Here is a 22,414-nt window from a genome sequence, read left to right on the forward strand (position 1 = left end):
TAAAACCTTTAATTAAAACTAGTTTTCTGTCTGTGAGGAAAGTAAATTTACTACAGACACTGGTGAGCAAACACCTCAGGAACAGGCTGATTTTTCAGTCCAAATACCCTCAGTATCAGCAACAATATCTAAAAAGTAGCTTATTTTGAAAAATCAGCCTATAAATCAGAAAAGTAGGCTTAGAAACTCTGTTAATTAGCATCTTGCTCTGCGTAACATTGGTTTTGGCATGTTTCCAATGCAAAAAATGTACACTCCTACTAATTTCAATGTCACTCAGCTTTCCTGCCACATGCAAAAGTTTCTCTACAAAAAGCATTTATGGAACAAATCTACTCAAAGAGTAGGAGAAATACTTGTTACAATGTATCGGACCAGTTAACTCAGTTCAGAATAATTAGCGCATAAATAAAACTCAAAAGTTCACATCCAAAATGTTAAGTAATTAAAAATACTACTTACTTTGGCTTCAGAGAACAGGTGACACTGCAAGTCATCTAGTCATTGCTACTGTAATACATAGTATTACAGTAATTCACAACTATTTTTAAAATCAAATTTACTAGTATAACGCATTATAGTCGTGACTATTGACTCATTCAAAACTTTGTATTCTGTGGATAATTAGCTATAGGACAAAATCGTTTGCTTTAGGGTTTAATAGGCTGTGTAAGTAATGTCACAGATTTAATTTTTTTTAAAATCACCTCAGTAGAAATGTGCCAGACGATCCTTTAGTCTCACTATCCTTTTTTTTTTTTGCCTTGGTAGCTGGAAAAAAACCAAGATTGGTCATAAGTTACTGTGCTTGCTGTGTTTTATCCAAATACATCAATGCATCTGCCATCATAATCGGAAAAACACAATTTAGGAGCAGTCAAATCTTAAAATTTCTTCTTTACTTTGCACCTCCCTGTGGCTGAATCCCTCACACAGAACAGGCTACAGGATTAGCGCCTGGGCTCAGCATCTTATTAGATTTTATCAGATTCAGAATTTGTAATAAGAAACACTTGGATAATTTGAAAATAGTTGGCCGTGCTGCGGCCGAAAAATTTAAATATGTTTTAATAGTATAACACCGGCTGAGCTAGTCGGATAAAAACCTGTTTGGATTTACACACTGCTTTCCCACGAAGATGGGGGAAAATCCGCACATTTATAACGACTTTAAAATATCCTGAGAGGAGGCGTTGCCCGTGAGGGAGTCGCGGTCCCAAGACCGGAGAGAGCAGCCAGGCAAATCTACCCCATTGACCAGCGGCTGCAAGGACAAATAAAAACACGCGGCACTGCCTTTCAGTGTTTTATATGTGTATATAGATATATCTATGGGTAGGTACGTGATGCAGGTAGGAACGGGCAGGGAGAACACCCCGGTTCCCCCTCACGCCGCCGCGGAGGCGGGTCCGGCGCGGCCGCCCCGCCCCGTCCCCGAGCACGTCCGGGTCGGGCGGTGCCGTGAGGGGAAGTGCGCGCGGCGGCGGCCCCGGCCCGGCTTGAGGCGGCCCCGGCGTGTGGAGGGTCCGGCGGGCCCCGCAGAGCAGTCGCCGACATGTCGCGGGGCTCCATCGAGATCCCGCTCCGGGACACCGACGAGGCGAGCCGGGCTCTGGGAGGCGGCGGGAGGGGCTGCGGGAGGAAGGGTGGTCCGTGCCGGGGCGCTGCCCCTCGTAGTTGTGCCCCGGGGGTCGGGGGGCGGTGTCGCTGCTTTCCCTGAGGTGCCGCGGCCGCAGGTGTGTGTCCAGGGGAATTCTCTCCCTAGGTTGTTCTGTCAGATTTTTCTGACCGCACTGTTTGTAAACTGCTTGGCGCTCCTCAGACAGGCAGGGCAGCGGGTCCTCTAGGTAAAGTTACTTCAGGGTGGGTTTAGAAACTTACTTAAGTTTTCTTTAGTTACGATACACTGTCCCAAGCCAAGGTTAAAAAGATTTAAGCGAAGTGTTTGGAAATTTCCAGGGTGTTCTAAAGTTAGAAGTTAAATCGTTCCGTATCAGATACTAAGTGAATAGTGTAGCTAAGGAAGTTATTGAAACATAACTGCTTACAAGTTGAAGAATATTCTCTGTAAACACATGCATCCACGCTCTTTTATATATGTTTGTATATATATTTTTATATATATCTATATATACACCATACATATACATATATATACACATACATGTATACACATATGTCATATGTATATATAGAAAAAAATTTCACGTGACTGTCATTGAATTTTTAAGTCTCACAAAGGTACTTTATGAATTTTGCATGTTGGAGGGCATTTTCTTCTGTGACAGAAATTTCTGTGTGAGGTGTCGACATGAATAGTTGATCACGGTGCTGCTCTTCAGGTTCTGCCTGGGACTACTTAGATCCCGAAGTTTGAATTAATCACTGAAGATTGCTTTAAAATACTACTTTCCTTCCCCCCACCCTTTTTTTTAACTTCCATTTTGTGTTTGCTGAGTTGGTAATACCTATTTCTCATTAATAACTGTATTAGTTCATGGATGAGTGTTGCCCAAATTTGAAAACATCATTATCTGTTCAAACAGGAGGTACTGTGCAAGACAAAACTAAAATTAAGGGTAGTGGCAGAAATATTTTTGCTGGTACTCTAAAGTCTTGCATAGGCAAAGCTATAAGCCCATATAAATTGGATTGCTTTAATTCAGCCTAGAGAGAAGGAGTCCCTGCATTGGTAATCAGGGTACAAGCCTGGGTACAACAACTGCACCTCTCCCTGGCTGTCAAATTGACTTGTAACATAGATGACTAATATTAAAGGTAGCATGACTGAGTAGCAGGTGAACTAACAGGCAGTTAAATTGTGTTCCCAAATATCCCAATATCTGCTCCTTTTTCCTAGTTTTTTAATATCAGAAGAGTAGATCAACATGGGAAGACAGTCTTGCAGAATAATCTTTGCATGATGAAGAGTTAATGTTGTTTACTGATGATGACTGCAGTTGTGAATTTTCAGAAATTTAGTTGTTTCAGTAGTCTCTTACTTTCCTTGGGCATTAAGAGGACTTTATGAAAGTTCAGGACTCTGAGATAAGTCTTGAGTATTGACCCTCTGACATCTGATAACTTGGAATATTTTGACTCTGTCCTAGATTTTTGTATTACCTGTAGGAAAAGTTTTAGAAATTCAGCAGTGTGCAGTCAAGTTGGTTATTAGCTGGACTGTAAAAATTCCAAGCCTGAAGTCCATAGTGAAAGAAGTTCTGCTTATTCTCCCTGACTGGTATTCCAAATATCGGGTTGTCTTTTCTGTGTTATTTCTGAGAGGCTGTCGCTTTTGTCTTGTACAGAATACATTACCTTATCTCTTCCTTCTTTGTCCATAACCTTGTTTAAACACAAGCAATTATTTATGGTTTGTGCTCTGAAGTGTCCAGCTTCCTTTGAGCTCAGTGATAGATGATGTTTATTAATGTTTTGTGAAAAGCTAATCTGTACTGTTTGGTTCTAGGTTATCGAGCTTGACTTTGATCAGCTGCCTGAGGGTGATGAAGTGATAAGTATCCTGAAACAGGAGCACACCCAGCTGCACATATGGATTGCCTTAGCGGTTAGTATATATACAAATTGTGTATTTAAATGTTATATTCACATAACAATAATAATTTCCACTTCCTTGCTTTTATGGCCAGTGATAACTGAATTCTGAACAGGAACTTAATGGGATCATTCAGTCACTGACTCGAAGCCTGATATTTCTGATTTGACATATGCATATTAAGATCTTAACTTCATCCTTTTTTCACGAAGCAGTGCTGCTTGAGGCTTGCTTTCTAAGTTGTTTTTTTATATTTCAGTCAATAGTTTTCCTGATTTGTGCCTCTGGTTATACACTTCATAAAAAAGGAGGGGGCAGTGTCTACACTATGGAAAATGTGGTGAAATGTGCAAAAAGACAAAAGTTCAGAGGAAAGCCATTGGAATCTTTTCTTATAAATGCCTCACAACCTGGTGTTTTAAGATGGTGAGTCACTGGGACACGTTGCCCAGAGAAGCTGTGGATGCCCTATCCCTTGGAGTGTTCAAGGCCAGGTTGGACAGATCTCTGAGCAACCTGATCTAGTGAAAGATGTCCCTGCCTGTGGCAGAGGGGCTGGAAGTAGATAATCTTTATGATCCCTTCCAACCCTAACCATTCTATGATACCATGACAAAAATATTTGGCGTTATCAGAATGCCTCTGTCTGGTGATCCCTACATTTACATCTGTTTTATCCCTACATACTGGAAAAAGAATCTGTGTGACACCTAAAGCATGCACTTGATATGTTATGTGCTTGCTGGGATAGCATTGTGTGTTAAAACTGTGTGTTTTGTAGCTGGAATACTACAAGCAGGGGAAAACAGAAGACTTTGTGAAGCTGTTGGAAGCTGCGCGCATCGATGGCAACCTGGACTACAGAGACCACGAGAAGGATCAGATGACGTGTCTGGACACCCTGGCAGCCTACTATGTGCAGCAGGCTCGGAAGGAGAAGAACAAAGACAACAAGAAGGAGCTCATTACCCAGGCTACCCTGCTGTACACTATGGCTGACAAAATCATCATGTACGATCAGGTAAAACCAGAATCTGCTTAAAAATCCATATTTGTAAATTATTTAGTTATTGTAAAGAGAGCAAGTGTTGATTCACTAAAGGGAAGATAGGAGCTGCTCAGGCTTTAAAGTTTTAGTGTCGTACATGTGAGCAAAACTTGTAAGTATCTAAAATGTGTGTGGTGCCACCAGGAATGATTATCTCTAGCTTGACACGTGATAGAACTACTTCAGCCAACTCTTGGGGGTTGGGAAAGAAGCATTTATTGTTACTCTCTTGCTTGGTGATATGTGAACTTTAGAAGGGATGATGAAGACCCTTTCTGTTTTATTTTACTGCTGATGTAAGAGAAATCAATCATAGAAAGCATTGTAGTGTAGCCAGTTAATCTTTCCTGTAGTCCAAACTTCATATTTTACAAAGATAAATTTATTGCAAATTTTTTTTCTTGATTAGAATCACTTGTTGGGAAGAGCCTGCTTTTGTCTGCTTGAAGGTGATAAGATGGACCAAGCTGATGCACAATTCCACTTTGTGCTCAACCAGTCTCCAAATAATATTCCTGCCCTTCTTGGTATGAGTTTATGTGTATTTGTAAAAACCTGATCTTTGGAGCTGAGTTTTGAAATGGATTATGTAGTTAAGAGGGCTCATATGTGAGTAGAGAGGGTGTGATCAAGAGGTGACCAGAAACACGTGACAGAGGCTACTTTAAACTTGGGAAGCATGCATAGGTGGAAGAGCTGGGAGAAAGTGGAATGTTAGCTGGCATCTTCTGAGACTTGTGGGCATACATACAGTCCAACTACTTATACTTCCCTGATGATGCCAGTGAAGCTGTGCACTCTGTTGAGGGTGAAGATACTGCTGGTGAGGGGTCAGTGGGCTGTAACACTTGTAATTTAAGTTGTTCACTAGTCTTAGTAAGTGTCTTTCCTCTGGACCAGGAAGGAATTAAGTTTCTGAAAAAAAAAAAAAAGGAAACATAAATTTAATGTGTTCCCAGTTTGATTTTTTTTTTTTCATATACTTGACATCATCAAAGATAACCAAAGATGTAGTTGTCTGAATTTTCTGTTAGTTTTTAGCTGTAACTTTTGAAAATTGGTACAATTTACTGAATAGTACTTGTGCTTCTGGTTTATAACTGCTTTGTTTTTACTTCTGATTTATCCATAACAGGTAAAGCATGCATTTCTTTCAACAAGAAAGATTACAGAGGAGCCCTTGCCTACTACAAGAAAGCACTGCGTACCAATCCAGGTTGCCCAGGTAAGGCAGAAAGTATTTGCTACTGGAAGTATTTGCAGTCCTTGCAAACTAATTAGATTCAAAGGGCATTTTTGTGGTTTACATCTGTCAGAAGAACCCCAACCCTCATTATAGAGGAGTTCAGGTGTTCATTGACTTGAAATATTTCTTTCTGAAAAAGGGTTTGTTACAAAGTTGATGTGTGTTCTGTGGTCTGCTTTACCATGAGACTCATTGCTGCAAAAGTGCATTTAAGAAATGCAAGCCTTACTTTTCAAGAAACATCTTTCCTTCACTCCCCTTCTTCATACAGACACGGATTTGAAATTGCTGTTTATAAACGTTTGTATTCTTAGATCACAAGCAGTCTGAAAGGGCAATATGATGTAAATTTTATGTATTAGTCTATCTGTACGTGGTCATGGAAGTTAGAGGATGATAACCAGCATTTTTGGTAGCAGTGAGTCAGTTGGTCATTTGAGGAGAAATGCCAGCTAACTTGCTTATTTGTCCGTGTTTTCTGAAGGCCTGATAGTCTTGGGTGAACTTAACCTGCCTGAGAAATTTCCAGCCCTTTCATCTGGCGAACTTTTAATGCTTTCCTCCATTATTTTTAATACATTTCCATAAAGTAGGTTATTATTTGGTTAGTGTCCAAGTCTTTGGGAGATAGACCAATGTTCTCAGGAGTATGAAGAAATAAAGTCTTACTAATACGTTCAAGTTTTGTGGCCAAGTGTGGGAGGCGCCTTTAAAAACTGCAAATCGATAGATGGCTTTATAGGTTTTAAAAATTCTGCTTTCACTTTGTTTGATGTCCAGATTGTAAAAAAAAAAAAGTCATAAAGTTGAAACTTTGGGATTCTGAATGGTGTCCCCTTGTTCCCTAGCCGAGGTCCGGTTAGGGATGGGCCACTGCTTCGTGAAACTCAACAAGCTGGAGAAAGCTCGCTTGGCCTTCAGCAGGGCCCTGGAGCTCAACTCCAAATGCGTGGGGGCCTTGGTTGGACTGGCTGTTCTGGAGCTCAATAACAAGGAGGTGGGTCTGACTGAGCGAGAATCCGTGCTCAGTTCACTTTCTTCTCAGCTGAAAAAGCAAAATTTTTATCCTCTGGAAGGTAGTCGAGTTTTTAAAATGGGTAATAACTTTTGTAGTGAAATGATTGCGAGTCTGTGCCACTATTGAATGATACTATAGATATGTACTTGTGAGCAGCACATTCTGAAAAAAAGAGCTTTCTTCTACTGTTAATAATCTTCAACTCTGTTATTTCTAGAGGTGTTAGCTACAGAACAACAGTACTAGGTTAAGTATTTCAATTAAAATAATAAAAATCCATGGTGAGATATATGAAGGAAGGTCAAGGTAAAAGATGTATTCCCTGGGCTTTAAGGAACATAAGCTTTCAAACAAGTTTTAAAGTTATAGTCAGTCAGTCTTGGCATGCATGCTATGTGGTAAACCAAAGAGTAGGCAAGAAGAAATTTTAATTGGACTGATGAAACTATGATAAAGTGGTGATCCTGCTTCTCTAGATACTCTATCACTAGAAAAATACATATGCTCATATAGCTTAATTGGGATTGCAACTTCCTGAGACCTTTAAGTGTTAAAAAAACCCCATTGTTACAAAATTGTATGTTGCTAAAATCTGTAGAAAAACTTAGTTCCCTAGAAAGATCTTCTGTTAGCACAGAATGTCTGAAAATTTCTTAGTTTACTGCATCATGGGTAAAAAGTATGTCTGTTGAGACTTCCATAAAGAATTCAAAACGTGGGCATGAGAATTTTCTTTCCTAAAACTACAGAAAGAACCAAAAATATTCTAAAGTCAGATTTTAATAAATAATTCTATGGATGAAAAACTAATGAAACCTGATATCTTTCATTTTTTTTCCTGAAGACCTTTTGACTGAAGTCAAGGGCTGAGCCCACTCACCTTAAGCTTCAAAAAGCCATGATTAAAAGCTGAGCCACTCAAATAGGTTTTGTGTTCTTTCTAAGCAATGTATCATTTATGCTTTACTTCTAACTGTTTTTACCACTTTTACTGCAAAATTAGTGTAACATGGAGGAGTTGACACGGGGGAGGGAGAACATTTTCTCTGGGGAAAAGATTCTCTCTGAGTAGCAAACTAATTGACATATTTTCTGTGCTTGGATATTTCTAATGTTTCTCCCTCCCAGAAGATGTTACGGTGTGAAATCAGGGTTGAGGTCACACTGTGTTCTCATTGAGGTCTGTCTGATCTCTGGTTTTCTTAAATGAAAGTGCTCAGGAGCCTTGAGACCTCTGCCTGTCTGTTCCATTTGGTTGAATTTGGACGTGAGTCTCAAGTTATCGGAGAACTCGCACATATGCACAGTGTTATTATAAGACACCTTTGCCTTTGAGAATTAAACCAGGAATGATTCAGTATCTCTTAATCCAGCTATATGGTTATGCTAGGTTTGGAAAGATAGTGCCTTTTCCAATTGGAATTATTTTTTTTAGCTGCCTTCAATCTTATATCTCAACCTCATAAAGCCTAATCTGTTCAATAGGATACCTTTCTGCTAATAATAATTGCAAAGTAAAGCACAGATGTTAGATGATTGCTAGATACCATTCTCGGTGTTTCCCTTCAGAAATAAATACAGATTTCAACTCACATGCTTGTGATCCAGATTTCGTGGGTATTCTAAATAAAGAGCAATTATCTTATCAGTTACGGATTTGAAATTGTAGGTAAGCCAAATTTTTACCCATGGAAAACTTTCTTTAAAGTGTAAAGTTTCCGTAGAAAAGAGTAAGTTGAAATTATGATATTCCTATTTAAAACTGCAAACTTCTACCATTTTTTAAAATTAGAACTAATTTGAACATGAAAATATTTTCATTTCACTGTTGAACGAGTTGGGTAAAATGTTGAAACCTAAACCAAACAGGCAAACTGGGGACACTGAACGGTAGAAGGAACAGAGGGAAGGCTGTCAGGGCGTGAATGTGAAATGTCAAAGGGCATCAAGACTAAGTTTTCCATTTTTGGGGTTTTTTTTCCTAGAAAGTCTTGCTCTGCTTTTTTTCCATCCCTGTGTGGTAGCTTCATTTCCCTGTACGCTGCAGGGAGAAAAGCTAGTAGCTGAATTTACCTTTTTCTGTGAGCTCAGTATGGTTTTGTCAGACTTCCTGCAGCAGCCTAGGCTGAAGAGTAGCTTTGAAGTTGTTAATGAGATCCAGCTGCTGATACCTGTCAATGTTTCATTTAGGCTGATTCCATCAAGAACGGTGTTCAGCTCCTCTCTAGGGCTTACACGATTGACCCCAGTAATCCAATGGTGTTGAATCACTTGGCTAATCACTTCTTTTTCAAGAAGGTAAGAGATCTGTGAAATTTTACAGTTAAATACTTGTTAACCTCTGAACAGCAAGAATTCCAGTGTTAGATTCAACCTCATTTTAGTGGTGCCTAATATGGAACTGTTAATTTAGATGAACAAGTATAAATTTTTGATCTGAATTTTCTATAAACCTTTCTCAAGAAAACCAAGAAAAGGTACACTTATTTCTAAAGTCAAGGTCACCTTTGTGTCCTGAAGGGTTTTTGTTGTTTGGGATTTTTTTTTTTTTGGTTGGTTAGTTGGTTTTGGGTGGTTTGTTTGTTTTTTTTCCCCCCTCCCCACTCTTCCGTGCTTTAAAATATGAAATAGAGAAAAGACCAGTAACAGCTAAAACTAAATCTGTTTTTATTTAGTCAGTGCTGTGACTAAAGCTTTGTTGTATTTTCCAGCTATCCATGCTTAAATAATAAATCGCTTGACCATAAATAAAGTGAAGGCTTTCAAATTTCATCTAACTTCCTTTTTTTCAGGACTATGGTAAAGTACAGCACTTGGCTCTTCATGCTTTCCATAATACAGAAGTAGAAGCAATGCAGGCAGAGAGCTGTTATCAGCTGGCAAGATCTTTTCATGTTCAGGTAGGGCAGCTTTTAAAAGCACCCTTTGAGCTTACACTTAAAAAATCTGTGTTATAAAAGTTCATGCAAAGGTTACCTTTAAAAACACTAACTGTTCTTCATTTAATTCTTTTTAATTAGGAAGATTATGATCAAGCTTTCCAGTATTATTACCAGGCCACTCAGTTTGCCTCATCTTCTTTTGTACTTCCATTTTTTGGATTGGGTCAAATGTACATTTATCGTGGGGACAAAGAGAATGCATCACAGTGCTTTGAAAAAGTTTTGAAAGCCTATCCTAACAATTATGAGACCATGAAAATCCTTGGATCTCTTTATGCGGCTTCAGAAGACCAGGAGAAACGGGATATTGCGAAGGTGACTTTTGCTTCTGCCACTGTCATACTTTTATATCCAAGAGTTGAACTTGAAAGTCAGACCTGAAATCAGACTGCTCGTCAAGTTGCATAAAACTTGGAGTTAGTTGGCTGTAGGTATGGAATATTTCATATGGGCTGTCCCAAGAGATCCTCCTGTCTGTGAAGAGCCAAAACTGGGCAGAACTGACACTCTACTGGGCTCTAGCTAAAGCATGGCCAGGAATTTAGAGGATCCCCAGCTTCATGTTTGGTACTATGGTATTGGTACAAATAGTACTTAGTACTATAACAAGGGCAGAATTCAATTCTTCTCATATATGTTAAAATTCTCTGAAGGTGGTAAGTTAGCTTGTGATTTCCTGAAGACAGCAAATGAGCTGGTGGTTTCCAGCTAACACTTGTCCTGGCTTATGTGGAAGCACAGTTGTACTTTTTTTAAATGAAAGGTGTTTTAAATCTGATGTTGGGTAAATAAATGCAAAAAATAGTAGACATCACTTCTCTAGTGTCTCGTGTTGGTGTGATGGTTTCTGCTTCTCTAAGACTTGAAGCAGGTGTTCTGTTCCACAGAAAAACAGAATAATGAAGGAAGGAAAATAATGCAGGTTTTTCTGTGACCACATTGTGCAACTGGTTGGGATATTTTCTCCTGCAGTATGGTATATATTTCTAGTGTTAAAGTTAATACCTTCACTCCTTCTTTTGATTTTTATTTCCATTTATTTAAATTGGTTGTGTGTTTACAAAGTGGCATAATTATTTTCTGATGTTTTTCAGGGGCATTTAAAGAAAGTCACAGAACAATATCCTGATGATGTGGAGGCGTGGATTGAACTAGCCCAGATTCTAGAACAGACTGATATCCAGGTATTATTAATACACAATTGGTGAATTACAGGTAATTTCATAAGAGCACTTAGAGCTCATTCTCTCGTTTCTCTCATCCCCTTTCTCTCCCTTTGCTCAGGGTGCCCTGTCAGCCTATGGAACAGCCACTCGCATTCTGCAAGAGAAAGTGCAGGCTGATGTCCCGCCAGAGATCCTGAATAATGTGGGTGCTCTGCACTTCAGGCTGGGGAACCTCGGAGAAGCGAAGGTGTGCAGTTCCTCAAAGCCCTAACTGAGTTTCTTGATCACCCAGAACTTTTCCTTTAAGAAAAGTGTTTCACTCCTCTTTTCTTTTAATACTTCAGAAATACTTTCTGGCGTCCCTGGATCGTGCAAAGGCGGAAGCTGAGCACGACGAGCATTACTACAATGCCATCTCCGTAACAACGTCCTATAACCTTGCCAGGCTCTATGAGGCCATGTGCGAATTCCACGAAGCGGAAAAGCTGTACAAAAACATCTTAAGAGAACATCCCAATTACGTTGATTGTAAGGAACAGTTGGTATTTTAGTTCAGCAGTCGTCATTATAATACCAAAAATCTTCCTGTTTAGTGTCTTCTGGTCTCCTTATATCTATCTTCCCTTCTTCTCATTGTTTTGGGCTCTGCTTACCTACCCGCTATTTTCCCCACTGGTTTGTTTTTCCTTTTATTTCGAGGTTTGCATCATTCCTATAGTCCAATCTCCAGCTTTAAACCTTCTAAATATTAGTAAATCATACTATACTCCAAAAATCTAGCAAAATTAGCTGCTCTAGACTTGCATACTTTTGCCCACTTGTTCCCCCATCCCAACTGAAGCCATAGGTTTTTTTTGTCACCATTATGGATGGACGTTCCTCTTCATGTGCTGTGTCTTGTTTTGAACAGAATATGAAAGGTGTCTTAGTGTTTGCTGTCCTTAGCCCATCAAGAAAAAGATTGCTTTTGAAATTTTGAAATATTTTCTTTGTTCAAGGTGACTTCAGCCTGTTCCCTGATTTTTATTTTCTGGTTTTATTTTTAGGTTACTTGCGCTTGGGAGCTATGGCCAGGGATAAAGGAAATTTCTATGAGGCTTCTGATTGGTTTAAAGAAGCACTTCAAATAAATCAGGTTTGTAACCCTATAAGTGTTTAAAGTTAAAACACTGGAAATACTAAGTTAACTTAAATTTTAATTTTCCTTTTGTTGTGTTTTTATTTTGTTTATTCACATAAACTAGAGGAAGAAGAGAGAACTACCATAATCTGCTCTCTGTGTGTTTTGTTTGCTGTTTTCTTTTTTAATATGGAATTCTATTTAAGAAAAATAGCACTTTAGACTTGGAAAAGTAATCTTGCAAAGGAAAACGGTGCTCTTGCAACTTACAGTGCGTTTTTATTTAGGACCATCCGGATGCTTGGTCTCTGATTGGCAACCTTCATTTGGCTAAACAAGAGTGGGGGCCAGGACAGAAGAAATTTGAAAGGATATTGAAACAGCCCTCCACACAAAATGATACTTATTCCATGCTGGCTCTTGGCAATGTCTGGTTGCAGACTCTTCATCAACCCACAAGAGACAGAGAAAAGGTAATGGGCGTCTGGCTGCCCCGTGTGTGTGTGTTTGTCGATTTAATTTTTGAACACTGTTAGCTATTCAGAGCCTTTTCTTGATGCCTGTTTGGCACCTTATAGGCCATGAAACTTCTGAGATGATCTTTTAATTCCCCGTTAGAAAAGTGAGTGATGAATTGGGGGTATTTCTTCCTGCAGGAGAAACGTCATCAAGACCGTGCATTAGCGATCTACAAGCAAGTGCTCAGAAATGATCCAAAGAATTTGTATGCTGCTAATGGCATAGGTGAATATTAGACTCTAGTTTTCCTTCAGAGGTGATCATATTCTTATGTTTTATGCTTTAATATGTAATTGTTTTTTTGGGGCCCGAACACTCTGTAGCGGAGCACGGGAAATGGCAGCTATGTCAGTTTTTGATAGGGAGCTTTATTCAGGCAGTATTTAATTTTCTCTGGTAGGAGTACACAGCACATGAATCTGGAAGCTTACACTGTACATATTACTTTCCTCTTAGGAGCTGTCTTGGCACATAAAGGATATTTCCGTGAAGCTCGTGATGTGTTTGCCCAAGTGAGAGAGGCGACAGCAGATATCAGTGATGTGTGGCTGAATTTGGCACATATCTACGTGGAGCAGAAACAGTACATCAGTGCTGTGCAGATGGTAACACCTCCAAATTGAACTATGTAATGTGTTAGATGACTTCTGGGTTTTTCTCTGTTGACATGGCAGCTTGTGAAAGTTTCTGACCAATATCTTAATGAGTTCTAGGTCTGTTTCTAACCTACTGTTGGCTGTCAGGTCTAGGTTTAAAAACAAACTGCCGAATGTGGGTGAAGGGTAACAAAGCACCTATCGACTTCTGCACTTTTTTTTTTTTTTTTAGCAGAGTTCAAACATAATTGGAAATTTTGGTTTTGGAATTAATTGTTAGTCAGAGAGGTTTCAGTCAGTGTAGTTACTGTACATGATTTACATTCAGATGTTACTGAAGTAAAGAAATACAATTTGCTGCTGGGATTTTTTTAATAGCAACAGTTCTTATTTTTGTTGTTGCAAATGGCTGCATGAAGAACAGTCAGAGCTGTCTGAAAAGCTGACTGTGCCATGATTTCTCTCACCACCTTAGCATCAGTGGTTAATTCATGCAGGAAAAAATCTGTTGAGATCAGCTAGTTCGACCTGCTCAAGCAAGCGAACTTTCAAGTATCAACCAATCCTAACTAAATTGACTCAATTAGTTGATCAAAAGCATACAAATAAACTTTAAGAAAAAAAAAAAAGCATATGTTGGACAGGACAGAAGCTCAGAACAAACTTATGTCATTAAGACTGAGGCTTGAAAATACTTAATTCAGAGCGGTTTTGAAGCTTTTTCTGATGCTTAATAAGGAAGCGTTGCTGAGCCTTTCTTACCTGATCAAGACCTCAGTGGTCTCTATCCTCCAGTGAACTGCTGTTAACAAGCTTGAACATATTAACATGTGACCATGACTGTGTTCATTCTGTTGTGTTTGAATTGGGTCTGTTGTGGTTTTTTTTAATACTCTGTTTTTATTGCCAAAAACCTTAATGGAAATTTAATTTTAGCAATTGTTCAAGCAGTGAATCACAGTGGAAAACTGGGTGTGACTTTCACCTTTTGATTTGTGAGGAAAAAATATTTCACTCGTTTGCTAATATATTTGAGAAACGATGTTCCTGGAAATGTGTTTATTTACTGAGGTGTTTTATTGTTCCCTGGATTCTGCTATGCAGTCACAGTCTGAAATAAGTGATACTGGACTCAAAGGGAGATGAGTTGAATTTGCTAGCCTAGCTTACTGCAGCCATGACAATTACCCTAATGAGTTCACCCTAAAGCACACAAATCTGAGGCAGTCTTAAGCTAAGTACAAAATCTTTGATGCTAAAGGTGAGTGAAAACTGGGTGGTCACAACACAGTGGGATCCAAGAGTAGTGACTCCAGGCACTACAGCTCAGGGCGGTTTCCATATCTGAGCTGGAAATAAAACTTTCTTTGTATTCCTTGCCTTTTTGGAGGTTTAGAAAGGGTGAATGATTGCTTGAGAAAAGAATATGTCAAACAGAAGGTGCTCATTACCGAAAAGGATAAGTTTGGTAACTGTTTGAAACTTTAATTCGAGACCCACAAAACCTGAAGTAGCAAGCCATCCTTTACACTTTACAGCCACTAATATCCCTTGGCATGCCAGGTTCCTCAGCTAGGTGGGCAGAACAAGTTTGATGTTGAGTTATCTGAAAGGTGTGGGGTTTTTTTTAAACTAATTGTGTCAGATACATGGAATTGCCACATGAGGTATTTTTCAACTTGTAAAATACCTTGTGTGAGTAGAGAAAACAGATCTTTTATTCCTCCCTTCATACTGTGGAGAATATTTGAATGGTCTTAAAATGAGTCACGTAGGTTAGGCTTAATTACAATAGATGGTACTTGCGAAGTATTCTTCTGTATTTTAAGACCTACAGAGCCTCCTGGGCTGCTACCATTTTCTAGAAATTATGGATACTTGCAATGGAATATGAGAAAGTTTTCTGCACAGTGAAAAGAAGGCATCCATGTAGCACGACACACTTCTTTAAAAAACAAAAAGCATATTAGCAGTAGTGCTTTTTAGGAAGAGAAGCATTTTCTGGGGTTAGCTAACCAAAGTAACAAACCACTGTCACCTCTTACTTTGATTTTTTTTTTTTCCCCCCATTTCAGTATGAAAACTGCCTCCGAAAGTTCTATAAGCATCAAAATACTGAAGTCTTGTTATATTTGGCCCGGGCGCTCTTCAAATGTGGCAAATTACAGGAATGCAAACAAACTTTGTTAAAGGTATGACTATAGAACATCATGTATCACAGAGTAAAGTACTGTGAGTTGATGTGTTTGTGTCTCTTTAAATTCGGTGCTCTGGGATTTCACTGATGGTGCTTTATTCTCTGTGTGTCATTTCAGTCCACCTCTGTATCACACTGTAGCTTATCTTAACATCCTTTTTCACAGGCCAGGCACGTTGCCCCAAGTGATACAGTCCTGATGTTTAATGTGGCTTTAGTGCTGCAGAGACTGGCCACCTCTGTCCTGAAAGATGAGAAAAGCAATCTGAAGGAAGTGCTTAACGCTGTGAAAGAACTGGAGCTCGCCCACAGGTAAAGGTCATTTAGTTCTAGTCATTATAATCTATTTTGTTAATCTGGTTAGAAGAGCAGTCATCTGTGAAGAACTGTGTGTAATTCCAGCATTTCTGGTAGAAAAACAAAAGATTGGGCCTGACAAAACTGGGCAGTCAGACTTTCTCCAGAGCCCGTTTTGTTTGAGCAAGTGCCAATATGTATTTCTCAAAGGGTTTTGTTACTGCTACAGCCAAGATGCCCTTCTTCCTGGAAATGCACTCTTGAAAAAAATGTTGAAAATTATTCTATGACTTTAATACCTTTTTATGACTTCTTTCAAAGCAAACTATAAGGCTAAAAAGCAAATCTGTGTAAGCTTATGTTGTATATATCTTATATTGTATAAGCATAGTTAATGTCTGGCAGTCTCTGAAAACTAGTTTCACCCTCCTGTTGGCAAGTAAAGCCTGAGTACTGTCATGGCTCAAGAACAGAAGCAGTTTTTTAAGTCCATTTGAGATATTTTAGTTCTATTAAAAAAAAAAACAAAACAAAAAAATTTTAGGTGGATACCAGCGTGATTAATGTGATCCAGTTGTCACCATCCTTGAACCATTTATTGTGCTCCTGGTTTCTGGTGTAGCTGGGGCATGCTTTGTGCATTCCTAGCTCTGCTGTGATGTGGAGGATACAAATTCTAACGTACATTTAGCAAGAAGCTTGTTATTTATTGTCCTGAAGAGGTTGCAGGGATTTATTTTTGCCTATTAACTAAAACTTTTTGGAAAATAATCTCCGTAGTCTAAAACTTGAGCAAGGGATTATTTTATTCATACAGACCAGAATTGGAGTTCAGTCCAGTACAAAAGTACTTCATTTAAAGTGTCTCTGTGGGTATATGGGAAGAAACTGGCAACCTTGACAGTTAGAAAGTCGTTTTCCTGTAAATAAGTTGGAGAAGCTTTTCAAAGCACTGATCCTCACAGTTTACCAATCTGCTCAGAAGCTTGCTGTATGTGCAAGGGTCACTGGGTCAGAGAGGCTGTTCTGAAAGGATTTTTAAAAAAATAAGTTTTCCTTCCTTTTCTTATGCTGAATTCAAGCATGTAAGCTGGGACAGATAAGGAACAAATCTGTTGGGGTCAGCAATGTACTTATTGGTTGGAGCCAGTGAATGAATTCTTAGAATTCTCTTCAGAATTTTTTCCTCTCTAGAGCTGTTTTAAAATGTTTTAAATGTTTTAAATTTGGAGAACTTCTAATGTACTTTTTATCTTCTGTATTAAAAGAGGCTGGAACAGAGGAAATTGGTGAGATTTCCTCATCTGTTGAATTCTACAGGTTTGTAATTCAGGAGTAAATGCTTTTGTTCTAAGGCAAAATTGCAATAAATATATAAGTGATGCCATATTTGCTGAGTTTTATTTGTTTTTGTTTTTTTTTTCCTCCAGGTACTTCAGTTACTTGAGTAAAGTAGGTGATAAGATGAGATTTGACTTGGCCCTTGCTGCTACAGAAGCCAGGTAAAAAACCAAAACCACAAACAATCCTCCATTCAGATACCAAGTGGAATATTTTTGCCCTGTTTTTTTTGTATTAAAACTAGATTTCAAAATTTCAACTGCCAGTTTCTTAGAACAGCAGAAATACAAGGGCAGGGTCACTCCCTATCACTATTTCCTTCTTTTTCTGTCCTTGCTTTCTACCGTTTTTATGTGGTCTAAAACTCTCAACGTGTGATGTCTGCCATTAGCTGAAGTCTCCAAGCTTTGGTGTTTTAATGGCAAATTTTCCATCAGTGAGTGCAGTGACATTTATTTAAACATTTCTACCTCTTACTGTTTTGACTCTGAGCGTAATAATCGAGCAACAGCTTTCCTTTCACTGAGATTTTTTGAGTGTGAATGCTTGTGGGTCATGGAAAGCTTTTATTTTGCAGAGTAGTCTGCTTTAACTTTTGCTCAGGGGTAATGAGCTTGTACACAAGCCTATCCAAATTGGTCTCCTTGTAAGCTTTTTTCTTAGGTATTCACTCAGTATGGCCTGTGTTTCATTTATTGCATGTTCTTGTAAGATTTCCATGGCCCTACACAAATGACATCTGTTGGCCATCGTGCACTGTACATCTGAAATGGTTATCCTTAAAGCATTTTGTGCAGAGCAGAAAACTTTAATACTGAAAGAAATATCATTTTAACATCTGCTAAGAGGATATTGAAAGCACCTTGCTTGTTTTGTGCAACTTGACTACTTTTTGTGCAGCCTTAACTCTTACACAATTGGGCTTTTTAAACTTGAATTTTGACCTACCTTCCTGCTTAGGTTTGTTAGGATGTTGTGATTAAATATAAATTCTTATTAACCATACTTCTGAAGCTATCCAAATTAGTTGGGATGATTCCTTTTATGTTCACGTGTGGGTCTTCTGTGTATGAATTGGCTGAATGATGAGTGCGAAGCCATATGTTCTGAAATTATGTATCACAGGATAAATCAGCTTACTAGAAAGTGCTTTAATTCACTCAAAAACCTGCACTGCTCTTCTTTGTGCTCTTTCAAGTAGCTTTTTTGGTCTTTGTTGGGGATATGAAGGTAGTGTTGTGGTGTGTGCCCTTCATAATTTGCCATTTCTTTTTGTACCATGCGTTTGCCACCTTCCTTTACCTGAGAACCTTGCACGTTGCAGGCAATGCTCCGACTTACTGAGCCAGGCCCAGTACCACGTGGCTCGGGCACGCAAGCAGGATGAAGAGGAGAGGGAGCTGCGTGCAAAGCAGGAGCAAGAGAAGGAGCTGCTTCGCCAAAAACTGCTTAAAGAACAGGTTTTTATTCTGCTAAATTCTCTATGTTACATTTTTTTTAACTATACTTAATTTTTACAAAGCGTATACGTTAACGGTATGCACGCTTCTGTTGCTCTGGGTGGTACTTAATAGTGCTGTTTTTCTTAGTCATAGCAAGTGCTAGCAGAAAATATTATAGCTAAGAGGTGATCCTCACTCTTTTTTCCCCATAGCCTCAGAAATAGATTTTTTAGTTTTTATAATGAAGTAAAATACATGTGCCAGAAGTTTTTTTGCCATCAAATTTCTATACTGACAGAGGCTGGATGAGGAAGAACTTGGTGCAACAGTTCTTTTGGACTTTGGCCTTCTCTACCGTAGGCTTGTAGAAATTTATTTTTTTTTTTGCCCTGTGGACCTTCTTGTGACATAGGCTGTCAAAAAGCAATTTTCCAGTTTCTTGACAGCAAGTAATTTATCCCCTGTGATAATAATTGCCATGATGCTGCAAATACAGCAGTAATGGTTGGTTTTCTTGATGTTTCAGGAAGAGAAGCGCCTAAGAGAAAAAGAAGAACAGAAGAAACTTCTGGAACAAAGAGCTCAGTATGTGGAGAAAACCAAGAATATTCTGATGTTCACTGGTGAAGTAGAAGGATCAAAGGAGAAAAAACGTGGTGGCGGTGGAGGCAGGGTAGAACAGATTTCTTTTTTCTCTCTCTCTTGTTTTTTTTTCTTTTTTTTAAATTAAATGCCCTTCATATTCCCCTTTTGACATATGGTCTCTTGCAGGAGCAGAGGTTTTTAATTTCAAGTTCCTGGGCTCCACTGAGTGAAATTGCACAAGTTTAATACTAAAATGTAAAAATTGGAAGCTCATACTTGAAAGTTCTGAGCATGGCGGCATCACTTAAGTCTGTTCAATGTGGTTGTTAGAATAACAGATTATTTTATTATGTGCAAATTTGGGATCAGTTTCTAAATGATATCAATCTTGTGCCAGCTTTTCCATAATCTCTAGAAGGTCTGTGTTTTCATATCTTTCAAAACATGTTCAGATGAAGTGTCTATTATGAATTGTTTTCTGGTAGCTCTGTAACTGGAAGGCAAATAATAGGTTGTATTGTGTGTGTGTTTATTCCAGCGTTCCAAAAAAGGAGCAGGGGAATTTGATGAGTTCGTCAATGATGACAGTGATGAAGATCTACCCATATCTAGGAAGAAAAAGAAGAGGAAGGGCAGTGGCAGTGAACAAGATGGGGAAGAAGAGGAGGGTGAGAGAAAGAAGAAGAAGAGGAGGAGGTAGCTGATACTTTAATATTAGACTTCCCTGAGAAATAGTAGGGCTTTTAAGTATATTCTCGTGCAGCCTTTCCTAACAGTTTAAAAATGAACTGTTGGCAAGAGGTCACGTGGTTAATTTTAATTTACACATGCACATTTTAAAACTTAGCCACTCTGCAAAAGAAGTTTGAGTAGCACTTGATAAACTGGACATTTCTTGAGACTGATATTTTTGTTTGTTTTAAGGTTTTTTTGCAATGTTATGCTCTGTATCATATGAAATGTGTTTCTCTTTAAGGCCCCAGAAGGCAGATGAGGGGAGTGATGATGAAGACCATGAAAATGGCCCACGACCCAAAAAACGCCGTCCACCCAAAGCAGAGAAAAAGAAAGCTGTAAGTGAAACCCTGAACAGCTGCATCGCTTTCTAAATGGGTATTTGGAGTTCAGCATTTACCCTAGTCAAGAGAGATTTATTAATGTTGAAAATTCCAACAAAACTTCTTGAAGCCAACTGCATATGAGCTTATTTTTATCCTCCCTTATTGCTATTGCTGCTTCAAGGATGAAAAGGATATTTCCAAAGCCATCTAGAATTTAAGTGATAGTAAATGGAAAATTTTTTGAAAAGCATGTCTGGTTTTGTGAATGTGTTTGTGTTTGGGCCCTGTGCTTTAACCAGCCACATGAACAGTCTTTGTTTTCCCCCTGTACAGCCCAAACCAGAACGTCTGCCTCCTTCAATGAAAGGAAAGATCAAATCAAAAGCCATCATTTCATCAAGTGATGATTCTTCTGATGAGGATAAACTCAAGATTGCTGATGATGGGTAAGAACCTTAATTAACTTTGTATGAACTTAGTTTCGGTGCATGCCTTCAAGAGAAAATGCAGTGTTAATGAGATAACACAAAGGTGATGAGAACTCTTTCATTGTACTCACTTCCCATCACAGATTAATTCTGCTCACTCTTCTAGCACTAGCATTACTCAAATCCTGCTGTCTCATTTTCATCTGAAGGTAGGATAGCACCTTATAGCACCTCTTAATACCTTTTTTCCTCTGTTTTTCCCTGCAGACATGCTAGAAATAGCAACAGTGATTCAGAGGAGGGGGAGCAGCAGCACAGCAAGCGCATTGTTTCCGACAGTGATTCCGACAACAGGAACAAGTCTGGCAGCGAGGCCGGCAGCCCGAGGAGGGCCAGCGTCCGCGCCTCCGAGGAAGAGTCTGACAGTGACAGGTCTCCCAGGAAGAGGAGGCGGTCGGAGTCGGAGCAGTCGGACAACGAGTCCGTGCAGTCGGGGAGGAGTCGCGGCTCCGGGGGCTCCGAAAACGAATCTCGTCCGGCTTCTCGCAGCGCCGAGTCCGACAGAGAGTCTGAGAGAGCGTCTGACAACGAGGGTTCTGCCAGAGCATCTGGTAACGAGTCTGAACCAGAGGGATCCAATGAGGAGGGCTCTGAAGGTGGTTCGGATGACAGCGATTAGATCTGAATTACAGACCATCTTTTAAAGATTTTCATGTAAATATGTTTCAGTTATAGGGAAAATGCAATTTTTATATTTGAAAACTGATTTAAAAAGCCCTTAATGTCTTAGTGAGGTGTTGTGAGACCTTCTTGTGATTCTCTCTATTGGTTACTAATGGATGTTTCTCTAAGTTGGCTTCTGGTGTATTCTTCATTTGAAACTGCTGTAGATGCACAGAGTCCCTGTCCTGTAGTCAGCACGCCAAAGACAGAATGCATTTAAAAACTATGGAACATAAAATCTCTTTAGGTGGCTCAGTGTGGCTAAAACCGTGTTCTCTACCTATACATGCATAGACGGATCTTAAAATCCTACAAGATGGGACAAAGAAGTGGATATTTATCTTTTTCCTCACTCTGAGTAAAGGTCAGTAGGGAGGTTTTTCTTACTTTCTATGAAGAATAAATGTGCCATGGTGTGACTCTTTATGTTTCCAAGAGGTTTTGTTCTTTTGCTTCTGTTTTTGTGTTAAATCAGCTGAAAAGATGCAGATCTTAAATTTTACAAACTAGCGATGCAGATGTGGGTGAAATATTTAAATTGACAGGTAAAAACATTTGAGAGAACTCTGTATTGCTTGAGAAGGGTAAAGCTGCCAATGTCACAATAAACTGTTCCTGCTTATTTGCTTGGAGTGATTTATTTTGCCCCTCAAAAGGTATAAGCAGAAAATGTGAAAATGTTAAATTTGACAAAGGAGTCTGCTTTGAGGGAGCAGTCTTAACTATATTTTAGCTTAAATATGTGGCTTTTGGAATTAAGTCCTGTCATATAATGTGTTCAGGAATAACAGTGAAAAATTGCTGTGTTGTAGACTAAAGTAAATCTGATTTCTCTCTGCAGTTCTGTATTTTGTACGAGTCCAAAGAAATCTTTCTTTTTTTCATTGGTCACGCACTCCTATGTTAAGTGTTTGCCAAGAGAAGATTATGTAGACCTGGATAGTGTATCACTACCAGTTTTAAGAGACTGCATAGCCTGAAGTATATTGCTTTGTTTTTAGGAGTTCTGGATTGTCACTACTGATAGTTCACTTGAAGCACTGCCTGAAAGTGAAGTTTCCCATGCTGCTATTTGTGGTGTGCTGTGAGCATGAGCTGTTCTCGTTGTGTATGGGGTTTTCATGTGTTT

The 22,414-nt window shown here is 39.0% G+C and overlaps 2 protein-coding genes across 3 annotated transcripts in view; one reads left to right on the plus strand and one right to left on the minus strand.

Annotated features, from left to right (window-relative positions):
- The window catches only part of IRAG1 (inositol 1,4,5-triphosphate receptor associated 1), a 105,454-nt gene extending 104,699 nt beyond the window's left edge, over positions 1-755 (minus strand). For both annotated transcript variants that reach the window (XM_027737032.2, XM_039382468.1), the window contains exon 1: positions 463-755. The gene's annotated coding sequence lies outside the window, so the exon portion shown is untranslated. The remainder of the gene's footprint in view (positions 1-462) is intronic.
- Positions 756-1,473: 718 nt separating this feature from the next.
- On the plus strand, positions 1,474-21,907 carry CTR9 (CTR9 homolog, Paf1/RNA polymerase II complex component). Its single transcript, XM_027737765.2, has 25 exons — positions 1,474-1,600; positions 3,470-3,568; positions 4,338-4,577; positions 5,014-5,131; positions 5,740-5,829; positions 6,699-6,847; positions 9,059-9,166; positions 9,661-9,768; positions 9,889-10,125; positions 10,905-10,994; positions 11,095-11,223; positions 11,321-11,504; positions 12,023-12,111; positions 12,384-12,569; positions 12,753-12,840; positions 13,072-13,220; positions 15,287-15,403; positions 15,575-15,720; positions 17,136-17,207; positions 18,371-18,506; positions 19,015-19,161; positions 19,612-19,769; positions 20,050-20,146; positions 20,468-20,580; positions 20,830-21,907. Exons 1-25 carry the CDS (start codon positions 1,556-1,558, stop codon positions 21,239-21,241), a joined length of 3,507 nt encoding a protein of 1,168 aa, XP_027593566.1. The 5' UTR covers positions 1,474-1,555; the 3' UTR covers positions 21,242-21,907.
- The last annotated feature ends 507 nt before the right edge of the window (positions 21,908-22,414 follow it).

The sequence above is a fragment of the Pipra filicauda genome, unplaced genomic scaffold (genome assembly GCF_003945595.2).
Source record: "Pipra filicauda isolate LSUMZ 115617 unplaced genomic scaffold, ASM394559v2 scaffold26_size5592650_pilon, whole genome shotgun sequence".
Taxonomy (NCBI): domain Eukaryota; kingdom Metazoa; phylum Chordata; class Aves; order Passeriformes; family Pipridae; genus Pipra; species Pipra filicauda.